Source organism: Callospermophilus lateralis, chromosome 3 (genome assembly GCF_048772815.1).
Source record: "Callospermophilus lateralis isolate mCalLat2 chromosome 3, mCalLat2.hap1, whole genome shotgun sequence".
NCBI classification, from domain to species: domain Eukaryota; kingdom Metazoa; phylum Chordata; class Mammalia; order Rodentia; family Sciuridae; genus Callospermophilus; species Callospermophilus lateralis.
The window spans coordinates 79,004,117-79,023,392 of NC_135307.1; the positions used below are offsets into that span (position 1 = coordinate 79,004,117).

Sequence of the window (19,276 nt, forward strand, 5' to 3'; positions counted from 1 at the left end):
TGCCATGTCCACACTGCTTCACTCTGGGACTCTGTTCTACCATGCTGTTCTGCCTCACTTCAGACCTGGAGATATGGATTTGGCTGACCATACACAACCTCTGAAACCATGAGCCAAAATACATGAAATTGTCAGATCTTCTGGTCATACTGATGAAAAAGCTAACGGAAATACTGATTAAGTTTGAAAACCTAATCTTTGGTTACATAATAGGATTAATGGAAATGATATTTATGGCCACCAAATTTTTCTAAGAAATTTTCTATAATAAATTGAAATATATTGCAATATATCTGGTCTCTTTATTTTATTATTTTCTTAATACTTTTATTTTATTTATTTATGTAGTGCTTAGGAATCAAATCCAGGGACCCATGGATATGAGGCAAGTGCTGGACCACTGAGCCACAACCCTAGTCCATGTTCTTAAATTTTTATTACTTTAGATCTTTGAAGTTACCTACTTTTTAAGTAGACAGTCAGCTTTCACATATATATCTATGCATGGAAACATGAGTATATTGTTTGGAAGCTAATGTCTTTTTTTGTCTATTCTTTATAGTAAAATTTATACACTAATTAAAGATTCTAACTTGCTTACTACATAGAGTTTTAATTGCTAAGGGAATTCACTAACATCATACAAGGTTTTCCCAGGGTCATTAATTGATACATTTCTCATGTTGTCTTATTCAGCTTCAAAATAAAAGGGACATATCTCTTTTTTTTTTGGTAGAACTGGATCATAACAAGGAAGACTGACCAAAGTAAGAGCAAGTGAAAGAAACCTTGAACAGTCTCAGTTTCTTCCAGTCTCAACTTCAAAAACAAGATAGAGAGGTATGGAGAAAAGAAGTTGAGGATATTTTAATGTGATGTTTTCTTAAATAAAACATATTTTCCAATTTCAAAAGTAAGACATTTATTGCAGAACACTTGTTAATATTAAAAAGCTATTAGAAATCATAAGAGGCTCTGTCATTCCACCATGCAAAGTAAATTGTTTAAATGCTTTGAATGCATCTCAAGGTATTTTTCTACTGAAATTAATTTTTTCCCATTTGTTCAAAAAAATCTGTCTATTTTCTTAAACATTCATATTTTATTTTGGCTTATTTTTTAAATACAGGGCTCTTGAAACTTTCCTTACTGATAATAAGAACATCAATGTAATCTTTTATATTAAGAATATATATGCATCTTCATTTCCCCAGTTCAGCTTTTGTTCTGGCATTTGTGTTTTTGAGATGATAAAGGGAGTTTTCTCATCTCCATCAAATAAAATCTACTTTCTTCTGTGATTTCTGCTTTATAATGATCTTTTAAAAAGTTTCATTAATAATATAAAATACAATGAGCCACGTATACTCACTTGTATATTTATTTAGACATTTTATTTTTTGAACTATTATTTAAATGCTTAAAACATTGGAATTTATTTTTCTGCATGTCTCTAGTAGCTAACCAGTCCTTCTCCAGAGAACTTTCCAATGATTTGAAAATCACTTTATCATCAACAGCACCTTTTAAATAATTGCCTTTGTTCTGAACTCTCTGGGTTTCTTCCATCTATTTTTCATTATTGTTTATGGAAAGTAAAGAACCACACCAATTACTGTAGGTTTATGGTACATTTTAATATCAAATCTATCTGGCTGTTTCTCTTCTCTAAATTTTTTCTAGAGATTCTTTAAGCATATATTGAAGGGACTGGTAGGAAAAAGGATGAGAGAGATGTTCCTATCTCCCTGGTGAAGTGAGTTTGTCAGAATTTCAAATGTGATTTTAAATATATTTCCAGTCCAGCTCATTTGTAGTAAATTTACTGATCAATACTTATTTACCTTGGTTTCAGTGCTGCTATAACTCAAAATATTTTGTGTGGTAGATGATCTGTCTGTGTGGTAGATTGTGAGCCAGTATAGTTAGTGACTATCACAAACCTTGTTATTTATTAATTTTAAAAAATTATTAATTTTAAAAAATATATAAAACAAGCAATTCTCTGATTTGAAGTCCTTGATAACTAAATACTAGTTATGTATGGATTCAAATCTGATTTAACCTCATTATCTTTTATAGACTTTTTTCTTTTTAATTAACATGAAGTAATTGTACATATTTGTGTGGTATGGTGTGGAAGGTAAATTTTATAAGCCAATAGTGACAAGTAGTGTTGATAGTTTAATGAATTTATGGTTCCCTTAAATTTGTATAAAACTTATACAAATGTGCATTATTTTTCATTAAAATGCTATTATGGATATAATGCTATATTCACATTTTAAAGTTAATATTGTATCTTATACATATTTTCATTTTTAAATTATTACACTGTTGATGGACGTCTGGAGTGCTTTCTAATATTGATTATCTAAGCAATGCTATTATTGATCATTTTTATTTGAAAATTTAGGCTATAAGTCCTAGAAGTTGAGTCTCTATTAAGATGTTGTAAAACTTTTACATCTAAAATAAAGTACCAAGTTCTCCCCAAAATGTGCCAATGTTCAAACAGCAATATGTAAGGATTCTCAAATCCCCATTTTACACCCTCAAGGTTGTGATTAAAACTTTGTAACAATTCCCTTTGTTATTGGATTGTGTATGTCTGAATTCCTAATTCCCTAAATGTCAAAATTCCATATTGTTGGCCAGTGTAAATAGGGACTTACTTCTTAATTCATTTATCTTTTTGATTTTATAATATGTAAGTTATCTCTATAGTTTTAGTGTGCCCATAACATGTGAGTACAAGACCAAAAATCTATCTTTTACAAAAAGAAGGTAAGTAATTTGGCTTAAAATTTGTTATACTGAAAACTGGTCTTCATGTTCTTATCATTAGTAGTCACTTTCAGGATTAGCATTTAATGCCACCTGTGGTCTTTTCCAAAAGCATATAATATTGCATATGCAATCATGTATCAGTTGTAAAATCAAACTGAGTTTTAAAAAAAGAATAAGTTTTAAGAATATATGGATTGCCAAAATTAACAGTGTTTGCTTTTTGGCATTGTAAGAAAAGTATTTTCTTCATACTTTTAATTTTTATAAATTATATTAAAAAACATTCATTATTTTGATAGTAAAAAAATTAAACATATGAAACTGAATAAAGTGAAAATTTGTTGAAAAACAAAGCTATCATTTAAAACTTGCTTTATAACAACCTGAGATTATTTGATGTTATACCTAAACTATGACATTGTTCTTAAAACAAGTTCCAAAATTTTAATTAAGTGAAATTTTTACCTATAATTTAAGTAATCTTAACAAGTAACAGTTAAATTGCACAAAGAGAGAAAATTCAAATGTATATGGTTTTCACATAAAATTAAATGATGTCATAAACCTTGAAGATATGTATTACTACATGAATTCTCAAAAAAGCTTATATATTTATCAGAAATATGGTTAAATTCATTGTGAAATTAGAAATTATCCAGGACTAGGAAGAAAATTCCAATTGTCAGAATAAACTTCCATGTTTTATCATTAGTTTTAATGTACTTTCTTAAATAGTTTAGTTTTCCATGTATATACAATTTATTGCATTTTAAATATAGTCTTGTCTTCTTTTTCTTCATTATATAACCATTTTTCTTAGTTTAATAAATATTTTTCTAAATATAATTTTACCAAGATAGTTTTTAAATGTTGTCATTTTACTTCATATATTCCTTCATATCTTAAAGTTTCAGTGCAAAGTTATATCATATTCTTATTTGCATAATTGCCTTTATTGACAAGCATTTTATTTAAGCTAACATTTATTTAGTTTAGTTTTCTTTCAAACTTTTATTCTTGTTGACTTGCCTAAATGGAAAGTATCCTGTTAATAAATTTAGAGATGTAAAATATGTATGCTAAAAAAAAAGAAAATTCTCTAATATCTAAATTTTGATTTACTATGTGTCTCTTTAGAAATAAGATTTTTGTATTTGATGTGGCATATCTATTTTGAATGCTGCTAATGTTCTGTCGTTCAATATTTTTTATCTAGGTAAAACCAAGTCAAATGGATGAAAACCAAACAAAAGGGGTGAAAGAGTTTGCTCTGGCAGGATTCTCAGAAAATTCATCTATTGAGGCAGGGCTATTTTTATTATTTCTTTTCTTTTATGTGTCCACATGGGTAGGCAATGTCCTCATCATGGTGACAGTGGCCTCTGATAACTACCTAAATTCATCGCCTATGTACTTCCTTCTTGGTAACCTCTCATTCCTTGATCTGTGTTATTCAACAGTAACAACCCCTAAGCTTCTGGCTGACTTCCTTGATAATAAAAAGCTCATTCCCTACAACCAGTGTATTGTGCAACTCTTCTTCCTGCATTTTGTAGGGGCAGCTGAAATGTTCCTGCTCACAGTGATGGCTTATGATCGCTATGTAGCAATCTGTCGCCCTCTGCACTATACTACTGTCATGAGTCGGAGTCTGTGCTGCGTGTTGGTGGCTGCCTCATGGATGGGAGGATTTGTGCACTCCACTGTCCAGACCATCCTCACCATCCGTTTGCCCTTTTGTGGGCCAAATCAGGTGGATAACTTCTTCTGTGATGTTCCCCCTGTCATCAAACTTGCATGTGCAGACACCTTTGTCATTGAACTTCTCATGGTATCTAACAGTGGGTTGATATCAACGAGCTCCTTTGTGGTGCTGATTTGTTCCTACACCACTATCCTGGTTAAGATTCGCACCAAGGAAGGAAGGAGGAAAGCTCTCTCCACCTGTGCATCCCACCTCATGGTGGTAACCCTCTTTTTTGGACCCTGTATTTTCATCTATGCCCGCCCTTTCTCCACTTTCTCTGTGGACAAGATGGTATCTGTACTCTACAATGTCATTACCCCCATGCTAAACCCCCTCATCTACACACTTCGGAACAAAGAGGTCAAGTCCGCCATGCGAAAGCTGTGGGATAGGAGTAGACTTTGGAAAAAAATAGGAGACATGAGACACTGAAGTGAGTTTTTGATAGCAGAGACTATGAGAATACCACAGTTGCTTTTTGACTAATGAATCAGGAGGCAGAAGCCTCTATGTTTAATTGTCTTCCATTAAGTCACAATGCCACTGCTTCTGGCTTTATATCTAAACTGTGCGTGATTGCTGAATTGTTCTGTATTCTGCTTTCTTTTCTTGACTGAATCAAATATAGTTTCTGTTTTCCTATTGATTTGTGTTTTAAAATTTTATCTCTTCATCTGATAAAATTTCATTCCATGATCTCTTTGTGCTCAGTTTGTCACTACAAACTGCCACAAACTATTCTTTCTGAGCTCTCCATAGCTTCTTATTTGCTTAGCTACAGACTTTACTTTCTTTTCAGTTTCAAATTATTCTCATTACATTCAATTGAATAAGAAATTTGTGTTTCTTATTCTCACTAAATATTTTAAAAGATAAATGTTTGATGACTTAATGATTTACATTTATGAATGGGATATATTTGTTAGTTAATGGGATATATTTGTCAGTTTTGTCACCTCACCACACCACTGATACCTAGAAGGGAAAGTGAGGGAGCAATCATCTAATAATTATGGGTTCAAATACTCCTCTTTTAATTCTAAGCCAAGTGAATCTGGGTGAATCAGCTAGAACATGGGAGCTCTAATTTCCTCTTCCATGACTAGAATGACCTACTTCTTAATGCTGTTATGAAAATTAAAAAGGCACAGGATGTGAGTGGGTCTGAGTTGGTATGTGGCTCATAGCAGTGTTCAATAAATATTTATTCATTAAAGTTGATTTTTTTCAATATGAAAAAAGTATAAATGATGAAACTCTGAACTGGTGGATTTACCTTAATGTAGCAACAGTTTGATGCATTGTCACTAGTTTGTGGAGGACACTGTAAAGTGTATAGGAAAGAGTATATGGTACTTTCACCTTTGTCAATTATTGGGCACAGTTTATATCACTATCACTCCTTGAATCCTTAGAGTTACATTAAGTCATAGACCTGTTTTACTGCATAATGAGTCTTTATATTCAAAGAAAGGAAAACTAAATTGATATTCAAGTTTAGAACAAACAATACAAATAAAATATAAATCTAAAATACGAATAAACTGAAATATTTTCATTTTAACACCATATTTAGCCAGGGGATGATAAAAGCAGATTCAGCAACTGGTTTTGTCACAAATAGAGATAGAAGACAAGAGTATTTGGTAATCATTAAAGATTGTAATTTTATCTTTATTCTCGTTATATTTCTAAAATTGTTACCATAGCTAAAGTAAAATGAATAAAATAGAGACCATAAAATATGTTGAATTAGTGTAGAAGGCTTTATATCTACTGTCATCCATGTGATGTTGACTAGGGAAGAATATTTCAAAGTTCTAACCTTTTCCCATACTTGGAAACATAACTTGTAAACTTTTTTGAGGCATTGGGAACTCTGAGTAAACAGGAGTTGATGACATTATTATAAAAAGCAACTCAAAGTCAATACCTGACACCAACCAAAGCTCATATAGATATACCACTATTATTATGATAGAATTACATAAAATATCTCAATGTTGAGCAGATAATTAAGTAATCTAATTCATAATATACACAACTATGAATACTGACTCTGTCTATGGGAAGGTGAGTATGGAATCAGATGGGTCCATATTTGAATTTGGTTGGTACTTTAATAATTCCACCAGTGGTATGACTCCCTAGTTGCCAAGCTGTGCAGCCAGCCTCCTGGTCCCTGCCAAGAAGTGGCAATGCAATGATGAATCAGTGGAGCAGCTGAGTGGTGGCCCCAGTAGGTTGAGTTAGCTGGCAGGCACAGCCTATGGCCATGTGGAGCTCTCCTGGCACGCATAGGTGAGGATAGCACTGAGGTGTGCTCAGGATAGCCAAGTCATGCCAACCTGTCATCCTTCATAGGCCAGGCCTGGGCACTGTTCTAATGCCTGCTGCAGAAGCCTGCTCCAAGCAGCATCCATCCAATGACTTCAACCTCCCACTTCCTGATCTGCCATGAGAAAAATGAAAATGGAGCAAATTGAATGAAGTTGTGACTCAAGAATTGATCAATAGTGTTAGTACCATTTCCAAGCTCTAATTAACATAAGTTTGGACCAATAGCAATGAACCAAGTGCTATATAAAGCACTAGACTAGCACGCTTGGTGGGGGAAACCTGCTACCACGTTCCTTCTTGCACTGCAAGAATTCTGTTCCTGTTCTTCAATAAATCCTACTGTTATACACACTCATCCTGGTCACCAGAGTTCATTCTTTGGAATTTAGAAGATAAAAACCCAGGAAGAAGAATAACTTAACAGTGAACTGCTAGAGTCTGCTACCACCAATGAGAGCTGCAATACTCTGCAGAGATCTGCCCGTAATGCAGTGAGGCACTTCCCTGGATAGGGTCCTCAGGTTTTTCTCAATGGAAGGGGAGATACCTGGAGAGCCAATGGTTGAAAGTATATAGTTTTATTCTATGAAAGTCTTTCTAACCTTTTCTTCAAATGTCATCTGAAATCAAAGAAGAGATAAAAATGAAGTCTGGAGCTGTGATTTGAACCTATAGCCTCAGTGACTTGGGATGCTGAGGCAGGAGTATCCTAAATTCAAGACCAGGTTGGACAAATTAACATGGCCTTAAGAAATTTAGTGAGATCTGTCTTAAAATAAAAAATCAAAGAAAGAGATGGAGGGGGTGCTGAAGATGTAACTTGAGGAAAATTGATATTGTTCTACATGTTTGTACCATCTTTATCATCAGAATGAAACAGATACTATTTATATATATAGTTATTCAATAAATAAATGCATCCCAGGGTTCAAGCTTTAGTAGAAAAAAATTCTTCTACATAGGAATAAAATTTTACTTCCAAAAAATATCCTGAAATGTTGAGGGTTTTTTTGAGAACTGAGTATGTAGGAATTACTTAAAATAGTAAAATGCTTCAGTTAAAAAATTTGATTTAAAATTTATTTTAATATTCATGTTGAGAAGAAACATTGATATGTCACAGAGAATTAGAAGAATCAGTTGATCTCTCAATGACTGCAGTTAAAGAGAAGAAGGAATATGTCAGATTCCTTGAACTTCTCAGAAATTTCTTATTAACCTTGTCTTCTAGCCATAAACAATATATTTTAGGAGGTTGCATTGTTAGAATTAGTATATCCTAGTGATATACTTCTGGTAACACATCCTGCTCCCTTAATAGAGCGTTTTCTCATAAGAAAATCTTTCTAAACAGTATTTAGTGCAAGTGGTTGACATTAGCCATTATCCAATAATTTTTAATGCTAGTAGTGATTAAGAGTTGAGGCAGCTTACAGTGAAAAGCAGACTTCTGAGATTAATTCCTACAATTAAAATTCCTACAATTTAAATTCTAATGTCAATTACAGAGCCATATTATTTGCATTTTATGTTTGAGTGTGGGGTATCACTGTTGCCAGGCTGACCTCACACTTGCTTCAGACTCCCAAGTAGCTTGGATTACAGGTAAGCCACACTGAGGCTGGCTTGCTTGCTTTTTTAAAAAAGCCTACATTGTATCACACATTTAAATTACCTCATTAAAAAATGGGAAATGAGCCAGGTGTGGTGGCCCATGCCCATAATTCCAGCGACTCGGGAGGCTGAGGCAGGAGAATCTCAAGTTTGAAGCTAGCCTCATCAAATTAGTGAGAACTTATCCCAAAATAAAAAAAAAAATAAAATAAAAAGGGCTGGGGATGTTGTTCAGTGGTTAAGCCCCTGAGATGAATGGGAAATGAATTTCATAAACACTTCCAAAGACAGTAACTCCTTTAATTTGCAATTTGTGACTTCCTCTGAACTGACAATGACAAGTTCCATACCAGAGCCCATAATTTTCACAAAACAGAAACTAATGATTTCTTGTACTTGAGTTTCACTAACACATCCAACAGCCATGCATATCAGCTTACACAACTAACTAAACCCCGAGATGTCCGCACCTAGACTGACAGTGCAATGATTCATATTCATCCTCAGGAATGAATATGAATTGGTCAAAGAAAGATGGAAACTGGAGTAGAGATTAGAAATGGAGTATGAGTCACTGGATAGTTCTAAGAGGTTTGAAACTTTATGTGATCAGATATTAAGGAACTTTCTATGTGAGTGTTCCTGTGCTGAAAACTCACACACACACACACACACACACACACACACACATTTCCCTTTCCCTAACTATAAACCTAGGTTGTTTCCTTTCATGGGCTTTTACAACATGTCCTATGTATATTTTGCTCCTGTCTACTTGCCTTCATTCCATTAAACTGAAAGATTTGAGAGTCTGGGAATATATGTTCTTAAATATTCTACCTCCAAAACTAGTTCAGTGTCTAACATATGAATATAGTACATGTTCAAAAAATATTTATTTATTTAATAACTATATGTATAAATAGCATCTGTTTCATTTTGATGATAAAGATGGTACAAACATGTAGAACAATATTAATTTTCCTCAAGAAACTAAAAAATGAGCTATCATATGATCTAGCTATCCTACCTCTTTGTATATCTCCAAATGTAACTAAATCAGTTTAACAAGGAAATAATCTCATGCCATAAGTATCTGACTACTCACAATAGCCAAGATACAGAATTAATCTAGGTACACATCAATGGAAAAATGGATAAACAAAATATGGTATATGTGCAAAATGAAATATTCAACCATAAAGAATAATGAAAAGCTGCTCTTGGAGGCAAAATGGATAAGACAGGAGGACATTATGTTAAGGAAAAGCCAAATTCCATAGAGAAGTATAACCTGTTCTTTCTCACATGCAGCATTTTAAAAACTGTCAACCTGATTATGAAATAGTGATTACTAGAAAGTAGAAAGAGCAAATAAAGGACCAGACACTGTGTCACAAACCTATAATACCAGCAACTCAAAAGGTTAAGGCAGGAGGATCATGAGTTCAAAGCTAGTTTCAACAAGTTAGCAAGTCCCTAAAGCAACTTAGTGAGACCAGTTCTCAGAAAACAAAACAAAACAAAAAAAAAGCATTGGATGTGGGGAAAAAAGTTGAATAGAGGGATGCTGGATTTGATTCATATATGCTAATGCATGTATTGAAATGTTAAATTTCACACAGAACACCATTAACATGTAAAAAAATTTTTGGTTTTTGTTTTTTAATTGCTTTTATTTTTTAAATACATGACAGCAGAATGGATCACAATTCTTATTACACATAAAGAACACAATTTTTCATATCTCTGTTTTTATATAAAGTATTTTCACACCAATTCATGTCTTCATACAAGTACTTTAGATAATGATGTCCATCACATTCCACCACCTTTGCTAATCCCCTGTCCCCTCCCTCTCTCCCCACCCCTCTGCCCTATCTAGAGTTAGTCTATTTTTCCCATGCTCCCTCTTCCTACCCCACTATAAGTCAGTCACCTTATATCAGAGATAGCATTCACCATTTGTTTTTTGGGGATTGGCTAACTTCACTTAGCATTGTCTTCTCCAACTGCACCCATTTACATGCAAATGCCATATTTTTATCTTTTATTGCTGAATAATATTCCATTGTGTATGTATGCCACATTTTTAATCCATTCATCTACTGAAGGGCATCTAGGTTGGTTCCACAGTTTAGCTATTGTGAATTGTGCTACTATAAACATTGATGTGGCTATGTGCAATTATTTTATATAAGACGAAGGCACCAAAAACATGCATTGGAGAAAAGATAGCCTCTTCAATAAATGGTGCTGGGAAAACTGGAAATCTATATGCAACAAAATGAAATTAAAATCCTCTCTCTTACCATGCACAAAACTCAACTCAAAGTGGATCAAGAACCTAGGAAGACAACCAGAGACTCTGCGTCTAATAGAAGAAAAAGTAGACCCTAATCTTCATCATGTGGGATTAGGCCCTAACTTCCTTAATAAGACTCCTATAGTGCAAGAATTAAAACCAAGAATCAATAAGTGGGATGGAGTCATACTAACATGTAAAATTAATCTTAATAAAAAATCAAATAAAAATAACTCTATGATCTATTACTGTCAATAGTCAGTATTATATCAATAACTAAGGCAAACATTGACATCCTCTTAAGCTCTTTAAATGTTCATATACATAAGCGTAACTGATTATAAAAATTAATTATGTGGGCTGGGGATGTGGCTCAAGCGGTAGCGTGCTCGCCTGGCATGCGTGCAGCCCAGGTTCGATCCTCAGCACCACATACAAAACAAAGATGTTGTGTCCACTAAGAACTAAAAAAATAAATAAATATTAAAAATTCTCTCTCTCTCACTCTCTCTCTTAAAAAATTAATTATGTGCAAAGTCTTTAAAATAGAAATACAGTATTATTATAATAGCAGGTAAAGGATATAATCTTAAGACAAAATTGGAATTCTTGTATGTTCTATTATATTTATGCACATGTGTAGAGTTGCAGTAATAAGGGATGTCAGAGAATATCCACAGCATGTTTCTCTGATTGAAGACTAAGTTCAACAATTTTGGAAGTTTCATCTGGTTATTTAATTTATTCAATTTCTAATCCTTTCCTTTAGTTTGATGTTTCCAAGTCAACCTGTGAGAAAATTGCTTGAATTTCTGAAGGTTAATTTATTTAAAATCAAATTCAACTGTTGTTTATGATAATCTTTGTAGCATTCAGGAACAAATCCAAAATAAAGGGGATGAGGAGAACAAGACAATGAGAAAGAAGGAGAGGGGGGGGGGGAGAGAGAGAGAGAGAGAGAGAGAGAGAGAGAGAGAGAGAGAGAGAGAGAGAGAAGGAAATAGGGAGATTAAGAGGAAGAGGGAGAGAAAAGAAAAGAGAAAAAAAGGGGGGATTCTATCAAGATGGAAAAAAAATCAGTGGAGTATAGGAAGGGGATTGAGTGGGAGCGAAGGGGGATGGGATAATGGAGGAACTTTCCTATATACATGTATGAATACACTACAGTGAATCTTACCATCATGTACATCCAAAAGACACTAATTTTAAAAGAAAACCTATAAGTAAATAGCAGAAAGATCAGTAGAGAAAAGAAAACAAGGGAAGGGAAGAGGAGAGAGAGAAGAGGAAGTAATGGGAGTTGAATTTGAGAAAATCATATTCCATGATTTTATAAGTGTGACAAAATGAATCCTAATGTTATGTATAACTAAAAAAGACCAATAAAAAAATAAAAAGAAAAATTCAGCATAAGATCTGAATTTGTGGAATCCAAGAACATACTTCCTATTAAATGATGGTCCAAAGGGTAGGGTCATCTCAGTAAAAGATGCAGTGCTTATTGAGAATCAACTTTAAGTGAAATGTATTAATTTAATAACCGTATGCATATTAACTGTAACATAATAGAAATAATTTAGCCATAAAATAAATTTTAATAAAATTTTATTTTCCCAGTTACAATTAACTACTGAAATTGCCTATCAGTTGCAAGTGTTTTTTAAAAATAAAAGCATTAAGCATAATATACACAAGGAAAAATATGATTTTTAAAATTGATAGTATCTTGAATTAGTGAACTATTTTGTCCTCTCAAGCTTATCAAAATCAGTATACAAATGCAGTGAGCATTTATTATTTAAACTCAGTCTACTCTCTGAGTGCCAAATATATCATGTTTTGAATATTTCCCATTGCTATAATAGGCTATGACTATGAAATGAAAATTAATTTTGTATCAACATTTTAAGCAAAATAACTAGTAACATAAATCATGTTTTAACAGAGAAAGGTAATCATAGCGTTAACTTTAAAATGTATATGGATGACAATTATGCATCATCTACATAGGCATTCATATATATATGAAAATATGTATATAAATTAGATAAATAATTTTGTTGCAGTAAATCACCTTTTACAGAACATATTATAATTATGTAAACACAGGTCAGAAAGAAATCTTTGATAAGCATCATATTTAAGAATCTATATCTCCTGAATAAATGGGAGCATGAGAGACCATGAAAAGCAGGAAGTCAGTGAAAAGTCACAACTTGGTTCCGCAGTTTCTTCATAGCTGTTTTCATCTCCTCATTTCTCAATGTGTAGATAAGGGGGTTCAAGAGTGGAGTGAAAATAGTGTAAAACACAGACAAGAGCTTGTCCACAGAAAACCTACTAAAGGGCCACAGGTAAATGAAAATGCAGGGCCCAAAGAAGAGTGTGACCACCATGATATGGGCAGAGCAAGTGGACAGAGCTTTGGTGACGCCTCCTGCAGCACGCTGCCGGACACTGAGGAGGATGGCAGTGTAGGAGATCATGACCAGCAGGAAACAGCTGACGGAAATCAAGCCACTGTCTGAGATCATAAGTATACCCAAGACATAGGTGTCCATGCAGGCAAGTTTGATCACCAGAGGAAGGTCACAGAAGAAGCTGTCCACCTCATTGGGGCCACAGAAAGGTAAATTCACAGTAAAGGCTACTTGACTGATGGAATGAAGAAATCCAATGACCCAGGAAATGAGCACCAGCTTGATGCAAGTCTGCCGGCTCATCATTGTCATGTAATGCAAAGGTTTGCATATGGCCACGTATCTGTCATAGGCCATGGAAACCAGCAGCACCATCTCAGCCCCTCCAGTAAAGTGCAAGAGAAAGATTTGAAAAATACATGCTCCAAAGGAGATTATCTTTCTATCACTAAGGAAATCTCTGATCATCTTGGGGGTGGCAAATGAGGCCAGCCACATATCCAAGAAGGACAGATTCCCCAGCAGGAAGTACATAGGGGAGGACTGCAAGTTGGGGGCAGAAATTACAGTGACCACAATGAGGAGGTTACCCAGAATAATGGCCACATACATCCCAGAGAAAAATACAAAGAAAAATTTTTGTAGATATTGTGAAGAACAGAGTCCATGCAATACAAATTCTGACACCACCGAATAATTTTTCATTTCCATTGTCCCAGGTATCAGATTCTGTTCTGCATCAACACAAAGAAATGGTAATCATGTCATTTGTGTCAGGTTGGAAGGACCTAGAGCACATTAAGCGAAGGGGAGACCTCACTCACAGAAAGACAAATATTGCATGGCCTTAATAATATGTGGAATCTAGAAAAGTGGAATTCATAAAAACAGAGTATAATGTAGTTATGAGATGGTGGGAGGTGAGAGAATATTGGCAAGGTTGGTCAAAAGGCAAAAAGTTGTAGTTACACAAGAGAATCTATTTAATATCATAACTAGCAACAGTATATTGTGTACTTCAATATTGTGGAGACAGCATATTTTAAATGTTCTAACTACAAAAAATTGGAAAATTTGTTAGAGAATGATGTAAAATAGCTTGACTTAGCCATCCCACAAAATATATGTACATATATTTGTACATCATAAATATATATAATTTGTACACCATATATATATATATATATATATATATATATATATATATATATATATATATAATTTTATCAATTAAAATATAAGCAAAGGCAGGAAGATAGAATGGTAGAAAATCAGGAAGGCAGGCAAATAGGATGAAGGAAAGAAGAAAGGAACGAAAGTAGGAAAGAATTAAGGAAGGAAGGGAAGAGAAGTGTTAAGTGAAAGTGCTATCAACTGTCAGGCACATGAAAGTGATCAGCTAGGGGTTGTTTCAATGTAAGTTTCATATGTAACAGATAATTTAACAATAGATGGAATTTTATAAACAAGTTCATACCAACATGTATATATTCTCCTTTCAGACTTTAGTTTTTCCATGTGAGTAGCTGGACATTCTAGAAGACTTCAGCATAGGTGAGAGCTGTTGAAATATGTTTTTCCCTCCCTTTGGGGCCTTTGTCCATGAGAGATGTGGAAGAAATCTAGTGCAAAGAATGAACCAAAAACCCTTAAGAGGATTTCCTGGTTTTTTATTTACCCACCAGGGTACATACCATTGTCCAGTGGGCAATTGTTTTTAAACACCAGACCTAAAAATTGAAGTTGCAACTTAGTTTAAAATTATTATTATGTCAAACATAGAAAATTGCACACACACTTCCTCCCCATTGATGTCCACAAAAATGAAAACAAAAACAAAACAAAACAAAAACAAGTAAAAAAATTTGGTGGGTGTCTGTATATATATACCCAAATACCAATCAATGTATCTCTGTCCTGAGTCAGGAGAAGCAGTAGATGACAAAGTTTAAGAGAACAAGATTTATTTAAGCTAAAAAAAAAAATAGGTTCTGAACGTAGAAGTGTATTAAGGTGTTGCTTATAAACACAGGATAGTCTCAGATCTTAAAACTAGATTATCTTTATTTGTATTTATCTTTTTTTTGTTTGTTTTAATGTGGTGCTGAGGATCAAACCCAGGGTCTCACACATGCGAGGCAAGCTCTCTACCACTGAGCCACAACCCAGCCCTTAAAACTAGATTATGTTTGTTCTTTAGATATTTTATGGGAACAGCACTATTGTGTTGTATGTGTTACAGAATGGCATAAATCATATTCTCAGAGAACATCTTTGAGGAAAGAGATCTAATAATAGCATAGTTACATGAGGATTTTAATTTATTTTAATTTTTATTCTTTTAAATTAAAATGTAATATAGTTTTAGTCTAAAGTGTTAACTAATGCCTTGTGGACACCATGAACATAATCACAACTGGAGAACATTCGCAGGTTTGGCTGTTAGCCTGACATCCATCCTAGTGTGTATCACACATGCCATAGATCAGAACCTCTACTTGTATTCTTTACCTTTTTTGTACCTATGAAAGTTTTCACATGTAATTTAAAAATATAATTTAATTTAGTGTTTCTTTTAAATAAAGATTAAGTGGATAGTTAAAATAATCAAGTGGAAAACTAAGGAGGTTAATATAAAGATCTCTTACTTGCTTTTGAGTCAACTGTATTCTAAAATCAAACCATTGAATTGTACTCTAAAAATAAATTAACTTTATGATACATAAATTATAATTCAATAATGTTCTATTAAGATGGATATTAAAAATATAAAATAGACTCAAATAGAGTTCTAATTTCGGAGAACTCTTTATAATTTAACAATTATAAAATTATAAACAATTGTTTATAATTGTTTATAATTTTTAACAATTGTTAAAAATTATTTAACAATTATAAAATTGTTAAATGAGTATTAAGTTTATTATCAGAAAATAGTAGGTTAATTTTGCATAAAAATAATAGCATTTTAAAATTTAAATACAAGGAACCACAAAACCACAGATAGAAAAATACATCTTACAATGATAAAATTTAATTTTAAGTAACAAATTATTATGATGCACTCAAATGACAAAGTATAAGATAATAGAATAAATGAGTCTCTATTAGACGCATATTTTAAAATGTGTTCATATCCATGTCAAAAGCTCTTTACTCACCTGGAGGTAAGGTGCTCAATGCTGAAATTGCAGGTCACCAAATTTGTATATCACATTTTCTATACATGCTTGAATGGAGCTTTTGAAACCACTTACAATTTTATTACAGATGTGATTTATTTGCATCTTTCTCCTGCCTCCTAAAAGATAATTTGAGGAGAGCATCATTTTAAGAAGACAGAAAACTCCAGACTTCAGCTTTCTTTGGATTTAAGATATAATACATATATATCCTCTGCCCCACAGAATTGAGAACACTTTAATGATGGGACACTTGTGATCAACTCCCATAATGGAGGCTGGGGAATAAATCATCCTAGAGTGGAAATTTGTGGTAATGAATCTCATTCTTTTCCCCAGGTAACACAAGAAGGAAATTTCAAAGATCTGCCCTATTAAATGAGCATGATTGAAATTATTTTAATAATTTAATCAGAAAAATACATGTCATTATCTAGTTAATAGACTAAAATTTTTTCCTTTATGTAATCAAATTAAATAGAGATTCTGAAAATACACTGAAAATTTATCTATTCTGCAATTGATTTTATATAGTTTTTAATCAAGCATAATACTGAAGAAAACTTATTCATACTAGGAGAATCAGATTTGAATGTGACCGAATATTTGTCATCTCTGGATTTATATTGTCAGGTATCATACAGTCTCCTGGTTATGGGTTACTCTGGACATCTGCTATAATTGATAGGCTGCTTACTTATCAATATCATTGATGTAATGCAAGCTTCTCCCACCAATGGATCTTTGCTGATTACAAATATCCCAGAATGTTCTGCTGAACCATTACCACATTTACAACCATTCATGTGACACTCACTGTATGCACAACCAAATTTATAAGGAATTCACTACCAAGATAGCCTTCTCTCACTACCAAGAAGTCTCACGTTCTATATTGACATCAGATAATCATCTTTCACTTAAAATTAGCCACAAAATTTTTGTAATGTTTGGTTTCCCTCTTTAAAACACACTGATGGTAATTATTAAATAAAGATTACAGAAACAGGCTACCAGTTCTGAAGTATGGTTATCATGTGGGTACAAATACATAATATAAAGAATTACATAGAAATTTGTAACAGCCAGCTGAAGAGAATGCTTGATTTGGAGGAAGGGAAGGACACTAAAAATGTTGTTAATTTTATGTGTCAACTTAGAGGGTGCTTTTGAATGACACATTTAAATTGCACTTTGAGTAAAGTAGACTGCCCTCCATAATGAAGGCTAGGATTAAAAAAAAGACCAGTGTTCCCAAGCAGGAGGGGTCCTCCCCTTTAGACATCATCCTTGCCACCCACTCTCCTGGGTCTCCATGGCTGACACTGCAGATTCTGGACTTTCGAGTATGTGTCTCTGTTTTTCTGTCTCTTTATATATATGTATCTGTGCTGATTTTCTCTGACTAACCTTAATATTCTCTTAAATATAAAGTCAACAGTAGAAGCATTCAAAAAGTGAACAGATATAAAAGTGCTTTTAAAAATCTTTGTGTTTGCAAAAGAAACACAATAATATTAAACTCCACCTATAACCTGGTTAACTATATTTACCATCTTGTGATACCCAGGGTCACCACATAGTCATGCTAATTTTAACTCCTTATCCAGCACGTGCACCACACATCTGACAAACCATGCAGTCCTAAGTCTTTGATCTGCCAAAATGGAAGTTTTTCTAATCCACAGAACTTTGTGTGGATTAGAAAAAAAAATGAAAATAATTGATCTTTTTTGTACAGAAAGACATTTTAAAATGAAAAAGTAAATAGAAAAAAAAACCCCTGAAGAGATACATAAAAACATGAGAAAATAACATTTTAAAAATAAAAGAAATTATATAGCAATACATAATAAAGTTTGGTTCAATGATATCAAACAAAATTAACCAGAAATAACTTTCTTCACATACCAAGTTTAGAATTAATACATCAAACATTAGTTTAGATATGATAATAAAAGCAGTAAAAATTAAAAAAATAAAAATAATAAATAATTAGTATATTGCCTTCTCTTCCCAGGTAAAATGGTGAGGATTTGGAGAATTTTGAGTAGAGAGGTATTAATACTGATCAGGATTTTGGAGAAAAACTGAATGCTGTGCTGGAAAAGGGCAGGGTGGATAGGAGTCTAGACTTGTAGCAAATTGACTAATTCAGGCCAGCTGTTACAACAGCTCACACTTGAAGAGACACGGGAAGCAAAGCCGTGGTCAGATTCTAAATGTGTTTCAACATTAGAGGCAATAGGATTTCCTGAAGATCATTATCAAGTACAAATATAATAGATCAATCATGCCCGATTCCAGATGTTTTAGCCTACAAAGCTGCACAGATGAAGTTGCCATTAAGTAACATGGCTAAAAATGGTATGTGTAGACAATTGGGAAGAAAGATCAAGAGGATAATTTTGGACCTGTTGAATTGGAAATTCTGATTCTGAGTCAAACTGGGGAGACTGAATAATTCCTGGATATATGAGTCCAGAGTTCAGGAGAGAAGGTATTATGATTTGAATCTGGAATGTCTCCCTAAGGTTCATGTGTAGAAGACTTGGACCCCAATGTAGCAATTGGCAGGGGTAGATAATGAGGGCTCTGACTTTTGCAGTCCATAAATCCATTGCTAGCAGTAGGGACTGCTGAGAAGTGTTGGTAGTTGCAGGTGGTAGGGCATAATTGAAAGGAGGTCACTAGAGGCATGCCCTAGAAGGGCATTTCTAGTCTTTATCCTGCGTTTCCCCCCATTCTCCTTCGGCCTCCTGGCTGTGGGATAAGCATCTTTTCTCCATGATGTTCTGCCTTAAAGCAATGCAGGCAGCTCACCGTGGACTCAAAACTCTAAAAACATGAGCCAAAATAAATCCTTGCTCCTAATAAG

General features: G+C 33.5%; 2 protein-coding genes across 2 annotated transcripts; one reads left to right on the forward strand and one right to left on the reverse strand.

The window, feature by feature from the left end:
* Window positions 1-4,021: 4,021 nt before the first annotated feature.
* LOC143394687 (olfactory receptor 4Q2) lies at window positions 4,022-4,969 on the forward strand. Its single transcript, XM_076849349.2, has one exon. It carries the CDS (start codon window positions 4,022-4,024, stop codon window positions 4,967-4,969), a length of 948 nt encoding a protein of 315 aa, XP_076705464.2.
* An 8,025-nt stretch (window positions 4,970-12,994) lies between these two features.
* LOC143393910 (olfactory receptor 4K14) lies at window positions 12,995-13,927 on the reverse strand. The gene has a single exon (XM_076848411.2). The coding sequence runs from the start codon at window positions 13,925-13,927 to the stop codon at window positions 12,995-12,997; it is 933 nt and encodes a 310-aa protein (XP_076704526.2).
* Between the last annotated feature and the right edge of the window lie 5,349 nt (window positions 13,928-19,276).

What these genes read in the sequence shown, in the direction of transcription:
- LOC143394687 (XM_076849349.2), top strand. Translation starts at nt 4,022, where the DNA reads ATGGATGAAAACCAAACAAAAGGGGTGAAAGAGTTTGCTCTGGCAGGA.
- LOC143393910 (XM_076848411.2), bottom strand. Translation starts at nt 13,927, where the DNA reads ATGGAAATGAAAAATTATTCGGTGGTGTCAGAATTTGTATTGCATGGA.